At 30.5% G+C, this 16,621-nt stretch overlaps 1 protein-coding gene across 1 annotated transcript; it reads left to right on the top strand.

Annotated features, from left to right (window-relative positions):
- Positions 1 to 1,937: 1,937 nt before the first annotated feature.
- Positions 1,938 to 9,817, top strand: LOC143068016 (zinc finger protein ZIC 1-like). Its single transcript, XM_076241749.1, has 2 exons — positions 1,938 to 3,152; positions 9,160 to 9,817. Exons 1-2 carry the CDS (start codon positions 2,282 to 2,284, stop codon positions 9,687 to 9,689), a joined length of 1,401 nt encoding a protein of 466 aa, XP_076097864.1. The 5' UTR covers positions 1,938 to 2,281; the 3' UTR covers positions 9,690 to 9,817.
- The last annotated feature ends 6,804 nt before the right edge of the window (positions 9,818 to 16,621 follow it).

Raw genomic sequence — 16,621 nt, 5'->3', positions numbered from 1 at the left:
AGTGAGAAAATGTCATGTTGTTGGACATTATTTTTCCCAAAAGAAAATGAAGACAGAAATCGGTGCTCAATTTGGAAGATAAGAATATTAAATATCATTATATTTGCGAATGTATTAAAAACTGTAAACAGGCCACTTGTTAAAGTTGCTACAAAAAATTAAAAAAAAATATTCGTTTTTGCCTAAACGCAATGTCTTTGATACGAAAACAACATTAGACATTGCGCCAAAGGAGCATTTTGAAGCTTTTTACCCTTATCTAGATGGCCGTGTCAACGAAGCTGTCCTAGGACTAGGACATGTCTTAGGATGGTCTTAGGACACGTTTTAGTCCTAAGTCAGGTTAACGAAAGTCTCCTAAAATAAGATAAGTCCTAAATTTGGTCCTAACTGAGTTTGGATATTAAATAGGTGTCTTAGGATAGTCATAAATGTAACAATGTCCGAAAACGAAATAAAAACAACAAATATGACATAAACTAAATAATAAAAATACTACTACAATATTTAACTATTAAAGTTGCTAAAAGAATTAAACTAATTAAACAAAATATTTTCATATATATTGAAAATGCATTCAATGTATCGTTTCTCTTGTTGACTAGAACATTTTAAACAATAGTATTTTGTCTTAAAATAGTTAACTTTTAATATTCTAAGTGTAAAATTTGATCTACGAATCATATTTAAGAGAAAACAATATAAAAGGGGAAATGCTGTTTTTCCTCACATAAAATAGTTATAAAATAATTACATTTTCTTTCATAATAAACATTATACTTCAATAAGCACTATTCCCTTTCGTCATAGATTTTCCCACAAAACAGAATGATAAGGTTTCCCACGGAGTAAATACTAATGAAGAGCACATCAGAAATGCTTGTTTTTCTAGTTATAATAAGATATACTCCTAGCGTACTTGAAGTATATAACTAGTCACATAACTATGTTCCCACATCTGTTAGAACCATCAACTTATTTTGCACTCATTTTTACTACAGGTGTTTTGCAAATGAATAAATATTTAATGGCGACCCTTTTTGTTTTTGTTTATAAATTACATATATCAATAAAAACATTTTTTAATTTTAAGTGATTAATTATTGTATCTAAAAAAGTTTTGTGCTTAGTGGTTTTTTAAAATAGCTGGAATTAATATATAAATTTCAATAGTAGATATAGAGTACAGTGAATAGGAAGACAACAATATATATGGTTAAATAACTTAATAAAAGAGTGGGTTATATATTCTGTCATATATATATATATTTATTTGTTGTATGGATATGGTAACTTAATAGAGTATTTACATAAGAACAGGGTTGTCTCCCTTGATATTTATCATACCATATAATATAATATTTCCTTTTTTATGTGTGTATTATATCTCTTTGTCAGCTATAACTCTTTCTCAATATTTATGTACATATGCATTTATATTGTTCATTTTATGCTCTTTGTGAGTTTTCTTGAATAAATAATTTGAATTTATATTTTTTTAAATGTGCACGAACAAAAGAAGAAAGTATCAGCTAATAGTGAAAGCAGAACCAAGTCTTGTTTAGAATTCATAATAATATGAATAAGTTTTTTTTAATAATATTTTTATTTTATCAAGATCTGAAAAAATATTAAAATTTTCAAAAGAGAGAAATCGGAACTCATTTAACTAAAACAGTAATTTGATTTTTTATAAAGAATAAACAAAAAAACTTGACGATATTCAATTTAAGTCTCTAATATTTCAGGGAAGAGGGGGGAGATAATAATAATATTATTGTATTTAAAATTAATTCCAATCAATTGATATTTGTTTAAATATTGTTATTCGTAACACCGCCTTTATTGAAGTTGTTTACGCCCCTAAAGTAAATGGCCAATCAGAAATAACTAAGGTGTTACTATTTGCCAATCAAAATTTGTGATACGCCAATTGAGAGGAGGATTGTACAGAAAAAGTATCAATTTGATTTCTGTCGGAAAATTAAACAGGACTGAATATTTTCTTTGACTCTGTAGTGGTCTTCATATCATCCCTTCATTTTCGACAAGATAGAATTTATATTAGAGAGCTACTGTGGTGCGAGTGACGGGAACCTACCAACAATCAGGACCGACTTTATCAAGTCCCAGCAGGGCCTATCTGTTGACTGTTTCTGCTGTAACGTTAGTCTCATCGCTTGTGCCGTATCAGGATTGTTTGCCACTGTGCACCAACTGGGTTATCGTGAAAAAAATAACATCATTAACTCTTGATGATATACTAAAATAGTACACCAATATGATTAATCCGTACATGGACAATCCACATACGACTTTGCCCCCGGGAGCATTGAAGTTGAGTCCCCCACATCACATGAATGAAGGATTACACAATCAATCGAGTCCACCACAGTACCCTTCTCAGGCAAATGGCTATGGAACCACACATTCGCACTTAGGAAGTTATGCTGCAAGAGACTTTTTGTTCAGAAGACCTGATATTGGTCTACCAAGTCATGAAACAAGCGGAACCGGACATCATGGAGGAATGTTTTCTACATCTGCTGGTTTCCATTCACATCATCACCCGGAGACAAATTCTAGTCACCTACTGTTCCCAGGTATACACGATGCTTCACATCAAGCACCATCTCATCATTTGAACAATCAAGTCCGTTTTGGACTTCCAACACCACCGGATGTGTATCCCAGGACGGATCAGTTTGGACAGTTTCCACCACGAGCGGACCATTACGCACAACATTATAACATGGGTCCTATTAACTCTTTAAATCATATGAACATGGGACCACATGGACCAGGAGCATTTTTTCGTTACATGAGACCACAGATCAAACAGGAGCACACGTGTTTATGGACAGACATTGAACAACCAGAGCCAAAAAAGCCTTGCAATAAAGTTTTTAATACAATGCACGAAATAGTGACTCATATAACTGTGGATCATGTCGGAGGTCCAGAACAAACAAATCATACTTGTTTTTGGCAGGAATGTGCTCGGGAACAGAGACCTTTTAAAGCAAAATATAAACTGGTCAATCACATAAGAGTACACACCGGAGAAAAGCCATTTCCTTGTCCGTTTCCGGGATGTGGAAAAGTCTTTGCTAGGTCTGAAAATCTCAAGATTCACAAAAGAACACATACAGGTATGATGAATTTCCGCCACATTCTTAGTAAATATTTTAGAAAATTGTATTTTCTTTAAATATTTACAAATTATTGATTATGATACAGTTTTCGCAATTATACGAATACGCCGAACACATTTGTTTACTATTTATTTTTATTATTTAAGGAATTATTGAAAAGAGCAAGTAAAAAAAAACTCTCTTGGCTTTCATTTTTTAACATTGTGGGAAATTTTAAAAATCGCATAAATTTTAATCTTCAATGATTCATAGAATTATCAATTGTTTGAACAAATCTTATTGGAATAACATGTAAACTTATAATTTTGTTGAATTTAAATTTAAACGATCAGAATTTGATTCCTTGTTCGTGATAATATTTTGACACATAAATACATATGATTTAAATTTAATTTGATATGATATGTCCAGTTTATTTGGATATTGACCAAGATAAGCACATTTTTAAAATTTTCAAAGTATAAATATCTGTTTAAAACAAGATTCCCCTTAAAACTTTTTAAATGATTTTTAACTCTTCTTATTAAAAATGAAAACTGAACAAATAAAAGATACAGAATTGTATTTATTTAGAACAGACTGATTGACAAAAAGTTCATTAAAACATTATGTAATTACATATTTACATATACGCCCCTTAAAATATTTAAATTCATATTTAAGTTATAGTGAAAGAGGTTTTTTTTATTTACAATTAAACTAAATAAGTTTCGTTTTGAGTAGAGTATTTGTAGAATCAATAAACTTTTTGCTGGGTTATAAACTATTGAATAATCCATGAAACTAAATTGATTTTGAACACATAAAATTTGTAACTTATTTACGAATAGCCTTTGGGTCGCAAAAACATGTACACTTATTAACAGGTCTTTGAACTTTAAAAAAAAGAATTCTTTAAAATTTCAATCTCTATTTTAGAATACTATAAAGAAACTGTCAAATATAACAAGTGCAACAATAAAAATAAAAGTAAATTTTTATTCAATTTAGCCTGAAGACTTTAAGAGGATAATTGAGAGTTTCTAAAGTTAATTTGTAACATTTATTTGTAAATAACAGTTTTGGTGATTATTTCAACAACTGAAGCTACGAGGCAGTTGTCAGTTTTGGCGCAAAACTCAATGCTTAAAATCAATTCCATGATAATTCTATGGGAGAGAAAATCGAATTTTTACAGAAATATTATCGGATTGTCCACTTGTGGCTAATAGGACTTGAAAAGGTGTCATTTCAAAACTGATAATCAGCTAGGATTATTGGTTTTCGATTGTCTTATCACCTAAACTGACAAAAAGTGGTCGGAATTGATTTTGGAATGCAATGCTTTTGTCATGATTTTTCACAAGTATTAAAATAATATCCTTTAAATTTAAATGTAAAGATGTCATAATACGATAAGTGTTACAATATTTAATTATAATTCTACTTTTTCTGAGCATTTTGTTTCTGTTTCATTGGGAAAATGTACTGTAATTTCACCAGGTCTTTGAAATGAAAGAAAATAATTAATGTGGGTGCGAACATATGAAGAATTTATAAAGAGTTAGTCATCGTCATATTTTGGCGACTATGATGTATGTTCTACACTATTATCTTCATGATATCTCCAAAAGATTTTTTAGTGAAACATTATAACAAAGTTTATCATTATTTATTATTAAAAAATTAAAAATAAAAGTTCTGATAATTCGGTCACGTGGAATGGCGGACAGAACGAGGTCCAATTTACAACTTTTACATAACTACAAATTTGCACCCACTGTTTCCATGTGGCAAGTTAACAGCTCCACTAACGACTAATTAATAGGCCAATTAATCGAACCCATCTTGATATAAATCATGATGGAACAATGTGGTTTTGTCATATGCTTCAGAAAGAGATGAGAGCACATCTTGTTTTTACATTGCGTCTTAATATTTCAGTCTGACAGTAATTATGGTCATAAACTTTAGTTATGGGGGACAAGTCGGAACTAAATTTCTTTCCAGATGTCTTTGAGAACGCTCTTTGAGTATTATGTCTTCACGCCCCTTACTTGTTTTGATAAGTAAACCATACTTATTTTCACCAAAATCTTATTTTTATTACCGTATGATGAATCAACAGGGTGTTATAATTTCATTTATTACAGGAATTTTGTAATATACATATCAAGTTTTATATATCCAGGCTAATTCGTTTTGCAGCAGGGTTGGGGAGAAGGAAAATTAGACATGTTTTTCATTGTACAAAAATGTAGATAAATCTTGAATCAAACTAAAGTCCCTCCTGCATTTTAAAAGTCGTGGAGAAGAAATGATCAACAAAACATTTTTCCCTCTTGGAGAAGAAATGATAAACAAAACATTTTCCCTCTTCTATTTGACATATTAAAAATTCAAATACCACTGTTTAAATTTAAGTAACACATTTTAAATATGATCTTCAGCAGGTCAGAACCTATTTAAAGTATTTTAAAACTGAATTGAAATATGTATACCGCAGACACTTAAAAAAACACTCTTTTACTGTAAAATGTTTAGTCCGAGGTTTGAGTAGTTTTTAAACGAAAATGAAATCTCTCGAATTGCCTTCAAATATTTCACGTGTGTTTACTAAAATAAAAATTACAAAATTTCTATCTGCACGGTGATAAAATATGCGTATCCAAGGATACAAACATTTTGTCGACGTTGTAGGTTTTGAAAAGTAACCTATTTGATCCCTAACAGAAGATTTTCTCACCACTTTTGTTTGTTTTTACTCGGTACCATTCATAAGTTCTTATGCTTAATTTGTGCTCTTGACAGACAAGCTATCCGACTATTGAAAACAACCATCATTTAGAATGTCAAATTACACTTCTGTAGTAGATTGGTGAAAGTGCATTTTTGTTAAGATTGCTTCCTGCTAGTAGTAGTAATTCAGAACAGCTGGAAATCTTATTTATTATCATAATATTTTCAATATTTATTAGAATATATAAAAGTTGAAATAGCAGTTTGTAAAGTTGTAAACACACATACGTACACTATTTTATGACAACCTGTTGCGAATTTAGTTTTATGTTGTCGTATTTTGAGAGACAGCTTGCAAGTAAACTTCGAAATTACAGTACAATGAGTGTTATATATGTATATAATAATTCTTACAAATATTATGTCATTTTTTACTTTCAATAGGATTTTTAAATATATCCTTACTTCTATTTCCTGAAGAAACTTATATATAATCAATCATCTTTTTTTACTTAAAAAAGTTATTTTCATCATTTTGAATTCAATGAAATAATATTAACAACTGATGAACAAATTGAAAGCTTTGAAGCATCCTTCAATCTACTACAAATAATTAATACAAATAGTAATTTTGTTTTACTGGAAGCAACATACAATAAACACTTGTAGAGTATTGGATTACAAGTAGAATTAATCCTGAAGTAAATACACAAACATTAATCGATTTCAGTTTGACAGTCTGTCAAATGCCATATCTTCATCAATAAAAAGAAAACAAGATAAACAGATATGGAGAGAGTTCCACTACCGACATGCATTTCCACTTCCGGATTTTTATTTTTCACTAAATATCATCTATAAATTTAAGTTATTAATACACGAATTTATAAAGAAGAACAACAATAACACTTTATTATCAACTAAAGACCCACAAGGGACACACGAACATTTTCCTGGCTCACTCTGTCTTTATGCTTATGGCAAATATTAGTATTAGATCATGTATATACCAATGAGCAGTAGAGTTCAAGTGTACATTAAAAAACATAAAGGGAAAAAAGGGATATTTAATTAGTTAGCATAGTAACATACAATATTCTAAATACAAACATTGTCACAATATCGTCTGTACAATATAAATACATATTAACATTATATATACTGTACAATATAAATACAATGTTACAATATCTATTGTACAATATAAATAAATTGTTACAATTTCTACTGAACAAAAATAAATACATTGTTAAAATATATACTCAGTGTATAATATAAATACATTATTACAATATATATACTGTAACAGTGTTTCGAGCATACAATATAGTAAAAAAGCAATTTATCAAGATGAATTTTAGGACACGATTTAATTATTTTTTGCTCATTGTCAAACATTTTAGAAATTATTTCTATAAAATAAGATTGTCACTTGTTTCTCCGTATTTGGAATAATTGAAGTCAATTTATGTTGTGTTTTTACGTATTTAGTTACCATAATCGCATAATCGTGAAGCTCTGTGAATAAGTTGTCATATTTCTCACTTAACAAGGGTAACTATGTTTATTTCATTTGCAAAATAAGATATATTAATGAATGTTTATGCAGTTTAAAATGTTATACTGAATAATTTTAAATCCCGATGTATTTTTAGATATTTTTTTCCAAATAAGGTTTTAAAATATACAAAGAAGTCTTAAAATATATCAAATAATAATACTCTTCACTTGACAGATGCATGGCAATAGGAAATATCGACATCTGTGCAGACAACATGCTTTGCATGGACAATTTCTCATTTAAAATAATAATCACTTACTGCTGCTTTCGGAAAATTATCAAAGATAAGCTGATAATAAAAAGGAGAAATATATGTAGTTTCATATTTGTAGAAATTTGACTTTTAAAAAATATGCATTCGAAACATTTACAACAGTTGTTATAACTAGGAATATAGAATGGGCATGTACTAAGTTAAGTTGTATAAATTGTAACTTCAAGAATAAATAATCGTTTATTTTGTGTAATCACTACAATTTTAAGACCCGTTGTAAAATTGAATGATTCCGCCGCATAACAAATACAAAATTTGAAAGATAGGAAACTTTTATTAACAAATAGAATAGATGTATTTTAAACTGTTAACACTTTGTCTTTTCAAAATAAAGAAAAGTAAACAAATAAAAGCCTCAATTTATGTCATGTATATCAAATACATAGAACCAATGACAAATATAAGGTACACGAACAAATACAAAGATACTTTCAAATCAAGAAAATGAATTCCATTATTTATCATCATGTTAATCGCAAACACTAATGCCCCAAATTTTGTGCAATATGGCAACCCTGACGATGGGATAATTTAACAGTTCATAAATTAATTTGGCATATGTTTCAATATATATAATACAGCTCTCCTGATAACTGCAAAAATAACAAACGAGCGAAATGAAAGACGAAGCATAATTAATTATTATTATTTCAAGACAAATCTATATTATCGGGTTTTGGTCATTATAGTGGATTAAACATTTATCAGTAAGCTGTCAGATACAGCTCTCCTATTGTATTTGCCTGTCTGCCACTTCAGGATAATGACTACGAGCTGCAAGCATATCTCATTGTTTCTTCAAATCTCATGAGATTTAGTCCCTAACCATAGTCGGATTCTATTAAAACATCATGAAATAACGGTGCCATTTAATACTGGGGATTTTAATATTTGTAATTTTGAAAAATATTCACATTAATGCCACGACATTTATTCAGGGTTGATAATTATTACATCAATATTTATATGTCTCTGTTTATGTAAATTGATATTAATTTTACAGAAACAATATGATCTCTGTTTTGATTACTTTAAGAAAATGAAAAAGTTGGTCAAATACTATAAAAATATATATGACATTTCTTAGCATTTACCGACTGTTATTTTTCATCACTTCTAATTTCTTTCAAATTGTTAATTCTTCAAGCTGACTTCACTCCATGATCGACAACAGAAGACTAGCTTTTACTGGATTAAACCCTATAGAATAAAATTATATAATATACAGATAGAACAGAGCTGTTGTTTACACAACAACAAAAAAATTTTTTTTTAAACCAAACAAAAAAAAAATAGAATGCTTTCGGAATAGTTTTACCCTTTTGCTGTCTACATATTGTCTAGGGAAATGTATTTTTAAAATAATATGTCGTCATGTTCTGTATTTTTGTTTCCGATTTTAGAATTTATGCAAAGGAAAAGATTTAACATATCTTTTATTATTTTTACAGGAGAAAAGCCGTTCCGTTGTGAATTCGAGGGATGTGACAGGCGATTTGCAAATAGTTCTGATCGAAAGAAACATTCACATGTTCATACCAGTGATAAGCCCTATGTATGTAAAATTAGAGGTTGCGACAAGACGTATACTCACCCAAGTTCTCTCAGGAAACATATGAAAATACACGGGAACATTTCACCTAGTACCGAAATGAAAGAATCAGACGAAGAAACAAGCCCGTCTGAAGGTGACATTACAGCAAGCTCACCGCCCTCTTCGAAGGAAGTGAAGATTGAACAAGTGACAGGAAGTCAGGAGACTACGACTTCACCATTATCAAATGCTTCGTCTGCCGACATTCATCGAAATGACAATGTAAGTTTAGGACAGTCTCATCAAACGAATATCAATGATTGGTACGTTTACCAAGGATCAAATCACGGACTTGCTAATTTGAGAAACGAAAACGAACATTCTGCCTTCAGTTCTATGGGACATTTATCGAACTTACATCCGCCGCCTATCGCACAATATTCTTGATTAACACTGACCAATGCACACAGGTGCATGGATAGAACACAAACGAACTTACATGTATTGCTTTGATAAGTAATAATTAAATTATTTTATTTCTATAATTGTCGAGATAAAAAAAATGTTTTACATAGTATCATTCATCTATTTTGTCCCATTTCAGTTATGGTCAAATGTCTGCAATTACCAAAGATATTCATTATTACATGTTTTTGCCAGTTTTAATCTTCCGGATCAAGTCACTAACAACCGCAAGGTACTATACTACTATTTCCAATTTAAAAAGTAAAAAACATACACTGCGACACTATATATAAAGCGGAACCCGTTTTGGGGGTTGATATTCAATAGATTATCAAAAGAAACACCATACATAAAACGTACAAGGACTCTTTTTATGCGAACTTTTGGATCAAGTCACTGCGTTTCTCAATATTTTTTTTTTCTGTATCTATGGTAAATACTTTCAGTCAAGAATTTATTTACATTTATTTACTCTAACTTTAGATATACTAAAGTTTCTACACAAAGGGCATTGTTTTACTTCCAACGACATTTTACAACCTTTTTGGAAATCATGTTATCAGTTTCATAATAACTTTTCACAATTGCTTTACGGAAGTTTTAGTAAAATTTAAGGCTGTCTTATCCCCTTTGTACATTTTTTTGAAATTCTCAGTGTTGTAAATCCTTGATCCACTTATTCCTATACTGAACACCAAGTCATAGATTGTAGTAAGTAAATTTTAAATGGTTAAGAAGAGTTCGAGCGAGCAAAGCTACCCTATTAAAATTTTACTTATTATAGTGCACCTGGCTTAGAATGTGACTCTACTTTCCATTAAACCTATTTTAGTGCATATATGATGTGTAACAGCAGTGTTCACTATATGCAACTTATTGGCCATGCTGTTTGTAACAACTGGGCTATCTTGCTATATGCATGTTGTTTTATTGTGTATTTAATTTTTCCAATATCTAGTTTATATAGGCAAAAAGATTGAACGCAATCAAAACTTGTTTAACCTTGTCCCATTTCATTTAGTGCTTGTTCTAATCTAGGCTATCTGGACGATGTGGTGTTTTTAATTGTTGTTTGTTTTCTCTGCCTATTTTGTTTCGGAGGATAGTCCGTTATTGGTTGGTTTAGTCTAGTGGACTGTCTTTAATTTATAAACTCATTATATATGCAAGGCTTAAAATTGTGTATGCCTGACAGAGTTTGGTCTTCAAAAGACTCATCAATGACTCTTGAATCAAAAACGAAAAAAGGCCTGATATATATTTTTGATATGATGCATTACACTGACATAGAAAGCATCTTGACATATTTGACTGTAGAAGCCAACTGACATGTATAGTGTCTGTCCATGTTAGCAAATTAAGGAACAGAACAGTTTTATACTTTCAAGGTTTGAAACAATTGTGTTCTCATTATAATAAAAACAATTTTACAGCCTCGTACAGAAATTAGTTATGGTATAAAATTCTGAATTAATGCTCATCCTCCTTTTTGAAAGTTATGTTGGTTGAAAGACCAAGACTGATTCTGAAATTGTTGAACATGTTGTAATAGTTTAGTAGATTAAGTCAAATATTTCTGACTGATATACTGCTTAACATTTCTAAGAAACCCTCCCATAACCTAGAACAGTCGTGTTATAGCACAACATAATCACAAGTTGTAAAGAAAACCAGATTGAAATGGTTGGAATCATCAGATCGAAACGAACCACCCACACACAAAACCCATAAAAGACAAAATGCTGAATGGGCCGAACCAGGAGCACCCGCATGCAGTACTATCCTGTTAGAAGAAAATATATATCAAGTTTAGATTGAAGTTTAACATCCATGCGCATATAAAACGCCTTTACCAGACAATTTAGACGTTCTTAGTTATAGATACATATTTTTCCTCCATATTTGGTGAATCTTTAATAAGCTTTGACAACGAAGGAACTTTTCATTTCACTGTGGTGAAAATCGAATATATAATTATGTTTGCGGTCGGTATACGTTAACTTTTTTGCTTCTTTTTCGGGAATTATGGTTTTCTACTTGCTTTCTGCCTTTGTTTGGGTTGCAAAAAGACTTTTTGACAAGAAAATGTGTTATGACTGCCAATGAGACAATAATATGGTTATTTCATATTTTCAGGCGCGTTGTTTTTTGTTAAATATCACTGTGCTGTTTTTTCAATATATATATATATATATATATATATATATATATATATATATATATATATATATATTCGTAAAGAATTTAAACAATTTCTATGTCGTTGAACCCAATTTTAAACTTTTGACTCATCTGTCATCAGCAATAAATTCTGCACACATGAACAAATATTTAGAAATGAAAAGACAACCAAGTGGAAAAACAACATGTTCAGAACAGAACATACGATGAAATCGGTACATGGAAGACACCTATAACTTTAAAATAAGTTTAAGAAAAAAATTAGTAACAAATACGGTAGAAGTTACCGAAAACAAGAGCATAGTTTAAAACTTGCTGATTGGAAGTTTTGTCGTTTTATAATGCAATATATGTGTCTGAACTAATAGTACAGGACGACTACATCAAGTGCAATGCCATGAACACAGAACAAACTGAAAATAAATTATTGTGGTTTTTACAATATTAGTTTTTTTTTGTTAGTCGTACATGGAACATTTGCTAGAAGGTGTTACCTGTGCTGTGGTTGTTTTCAGTTGGGTTTATTTCCATATTACAAACTGTTTAGTTAGGTCATATATTACACTATCCTGATGTAATATAGTTAGTTGACAAATAATGAATACTAAATATGTGTTTACTTAAATGTACCACTTTTATATAGCGAATATAACTTCAGATCGTTTTTTTTTTTGTTTGTTCTATATGTGAAAAGTCACTTGGTATTTTTCTTCGATCTGATCTAATATATCCTTCTTGTCTGATTATATTTTGTACGACCACATTCTTTTAAATGAATATACTTGTACTTTTAAATTCATATAATACCGCCTTAATATAGTTATAAGAGCTATAAAGAAAATTGCAAAAATAATCATTCAAGCTGTGCGGATTTCAATGAATTATAGGTATCAAGTGGAAAGAGTAAATATTAAAAATAAACAACTTAACTTATTGAATACGTAACTTTACGTCAATTAAAACATATGATCGAAGCTTTCAAGGCATCAAATAAAAAAAAAAGTTGCGAATTTTAGCTTACAGTTTCATTTATATTACACTTGTGTCTAAATCGTGATGGTTTAATTTGAAGATGTATCACGCATAATAAGATGCTTATTGTCTTGTACTTAATGTATAATTAACAATACATACGTCACCAGTAAATGCACAATTCTTGAACAATATCTATTCTACAGCAGCAACTGTCGCAAAAACTATACTTGTATTAGACATTTCACAGTCAATGTGTCATACCACAAAATATACAGATCGTTGTGGGACAATCTCTGGCGAACATATGATCAGACATTTTGTCCTTAATCAACAATCTGGTTATTAATGGATAATTATTCAATGTTGCTTTCTGTATAGATACACAAAGACTAATTTTATTTTATCTTTTTATTTTTGTGTTTTGTCTTTTCTGTTCCTTTTTATGATATTTGTTTATGAACAAGATGAACGTGTTTTGGTGTTCAATAACTGAGTAAGTATTTGATGATGTGACGACTTCATAGTGTATACATAAAAATGAAAAATATATATGATAGGAGAAGCTTTTTGACTGCAAACGAAACGAACATTGTTGATGTGCATGCTCGAAATGTTGCTGACCTTACACGTTATTTTTGGTATATCAAAGAAGAGTTGTAACATTGGGAATCACCAGATCTTCTTATTTTCATATGACAATATATGTTCAACAACTAATCCATGTGAATTCATATGACAAGATGGACCTTAAGACGATTATAAAACTTTGACTTAACTGTTAGCTGATAAACTTGTGAATATATTATTTTCAGGCGTTCGATTTTGCTTTAATTGTACTTTTTTGTATAATTTATATAGGAAAAAGAAGATATGGTATGATTGCCAATAAGACAACTTCTTACAAGACACCAAAGGACACAGAAATTAACCAATATAGGTCACCATACGGTCTTCAACAATGAGCAAAGCCCATACCGCATAGTATAATAGTGTTATTATGAACATTAAAACGGTTATGATTCACGTTTTCAAGCTTAACCAACATTGACAGATAGTTGTATAACTACAGACAACGTTGTAGAACCTATTACATTACCCATACCAACATTCAAAACAAGACTGTACAATAAAATTTTATATAAAAAAAACTTGCATATCAACAACGCGACCAGCAAAAATTTTAAGGACGTTAAGTTAAAGGTTCCCTACATTTACAATGCAAATGGTTTAACATCAGAGAGGTAATGATTGTATAGTCTGTGTTCGGATTCATTGTTAGCCAAATGTTCTTAGCATTCAAACTTATAATATTCTTAAACGAGATAATGCATTATATTTAAACCGTAACATTTTTGCGGAATCATAAATTAAATTTATCTGTTGTGACATGGGTATGCTTTTTAAAGGACACTGGAATTTTAACACCTTTTGACTGCTTTGTAATTTATAATATTGCATTTCTATATATGTCAACATTGTGTTAAATGAAATAAAAAGTCGATGTAATATATGGCTAAAAAATTCCCTATTTATATGGCGGATCCTGAAGTTTAATTTCTTATCAGTTTATATGCGTTGTTAAAAGTGTCAAAATCCAGCCTCTGTCGTGCAAAGAAACAAACAATTCACCGGGGGAATGTCATTAAAAACATAGGATAAATGCAAGGATTACATTTCTCTTCAATGAAAATTGAAGATTCATTTAACTTGTTGAAAACGCTTTTTTCCGGAATTCATTCATCCGTACGTAAGCTTAGAATCGCCGTGGACATAAAGTAACCAGTTTGTCGCCTATGTCATATTAAAAAGACATAAGATTTAAAAGTCTGTCGGGAGATTCCAATGAAGTCAAATCGAGCGAAATGAATGATTCATTTTCACATAAGAAATATTTTCTTTTATAGACTTCACAATAATACACACATTTATTTGTTAATAGTATCTCTTTTAACAAAAATACCATTACGGAAATAGAGATGCATTGGTTAAAACCGCCTTGTCACGGGCCGTCTATGCTAATTAGGTAGTTAACAATATAAAAGGTGTCAATACTTACACCTGAAAGAGCCCGTTTTACAAACGTTCAATTTTGTTTTCAATTTAAAAAGATATTCGTTTGAAGAGGGTAGTAGCGTCTTCATTTGTAGAAACGAGTGTGTAACAACTTGATCATTGAATAAGACATTGCCATTGTAATTGGAGACAAGCTGCCATGCTTCTGAGTAGGACTGACCAATGGAAGCCTTGTATAGAGACTCAACCGGAAGTAATTATTTCTGAATGACCAAAGAGTTGTCATTCCTCCGTATGCAGATTGCAAATACTGGAATAAATACATCGACGTATATTGCGTGCATTGAACTCTAAACAACAATTCATACTTTGATTTTGAGGTTTTGGATGGTGAAAAACTAATGGTCGTAAATGTATCATCAAAAACCCAAAAGGTGCTCTGAATTCTACATGGTACTTGTATATATACAGGAAGAACACTGCTAATTATTAGCCAATTTGCTTTCTATGTTAAATTCCTCAATATGAAGCATGGTACAGCTTAGGTGTTTTAGGTTCAGTTATACAGTGACATTCAGTTTGTGTGAAAGCAATACATTAATTAACATGCTTTAGTCTTTGAGAACATCCGATATTTATAAATTTCATAGTAGTAGGCAAAGAAACTAACTTTTGGTAACTGCAAGTACTTTTAGATCGACACGTCGTGTGATTTGTCTTTATGCATGTTAGTTGTATTTGTTGTGCTTCACATCGATCAGATGAGTTGTGAAAACCACTGCTCCAGGTTAAAGAATGATTGGTTAACCTAGTGTCTGAACCATGCACGCAGCATATAATGAAGTGTTTTTCGATAGTTGCTGTCTGTCATATTTGGTTTTCCGCTTACTTTTTGGTCATAAATTAGGCCGTGTTTTGTTTGTTTCAATTGTTCCAAATTTTGAGATGTCGGTGCCTTATGTTGCTGACTATATATATGCAGTATAGGTTTGGTAATTCCTGAAGTTCGTACGATAGCCTATATTGTTGTAAATTATCCTCTTCATTTGGACTATGTTTGATAGCTGTTCCATTGACAATCATACAACATCTCCTTTTTTATATTTGTCTAGAAAAAAATCAACTTTGATTGCATATATATATATATATATATGCAATCAAAGTTGATTTTTTCTAGACAAATATAAAAAAGGAGATGTTGTATGATATATATATATATATAAGACTGTACTGGTTCCAAAACTTTGAAATTACAAAAACAGGAACCTCGGGTCTGAGAAACAGACATAGTATGCCCTTCTTTTAAAATTTCATGCTATTTCTTATTACCGTTCTTCGGCAATCACAAGTCTTCCAGCTTTCATTTGGTACAACCATTATTAAAATATTCTACATACTATATGATATAGATATGGAAAGTAACACGTATGCGTATCGGAATCGGGACCGTCTTGTTTTATAGAAAACCAGTTCCTGGATAACGGTTATGTCTCAGTTTTAAACTAGTTTTAAGACCACTCCACTAAATATATAGTTTTTCTTATGTTGAATCGATCGTTTGTTCGATAATGTAAACGAATAGCGAAGTAGAAATATGAATTCCTTATCACTCATAAAGAAGTATCTTTATCGAATCTTTCTTATCATCAGATATGTCTTTTCAGCTTTTGGAAATTCGCTATGATGGTTATTCTGGCACACAAACCCTCTAATATTTCATTATATGATACGGACATTAAAGTGTG

Source organism: Mytilus galloprovincialis, chromosome 3 (genome assembly GCF_965363235.1).
Source record: "Mytilus galloprovincialis chromosome 3, xbMytGall1.hap1.1, whole genome shotgun sequence".
Taxonomy (NCBI): domain Eukaryota; kingdom Metazoa; phylum Mollusca; class Bivalvia; order Mytilida; family Mytilidae; genus Mytilus; species Mytilus galloprovincialis.
Note: the sequence above shows the minus strand (reverse complement) of the source record. Positions and strands in the feature narration are given on the sequence as shown.

Excerpts from the sequence above, each read along its gene's own strand:
- LOC143068016 (XM_076241749.1), top strand. The coding sequence starts at position 2,282 with ATGATTAATCCGTACATGGACAATCCACATACGACTTTGCCCCCGGGA. Across the intron at positions 3,153-9,159 it reads TCACAAAAGAACACATACAG|GAGAAAAGCCGTTCCGTTGT; the intron begins GTATGATGAATT and ends TTATTTTTACAG.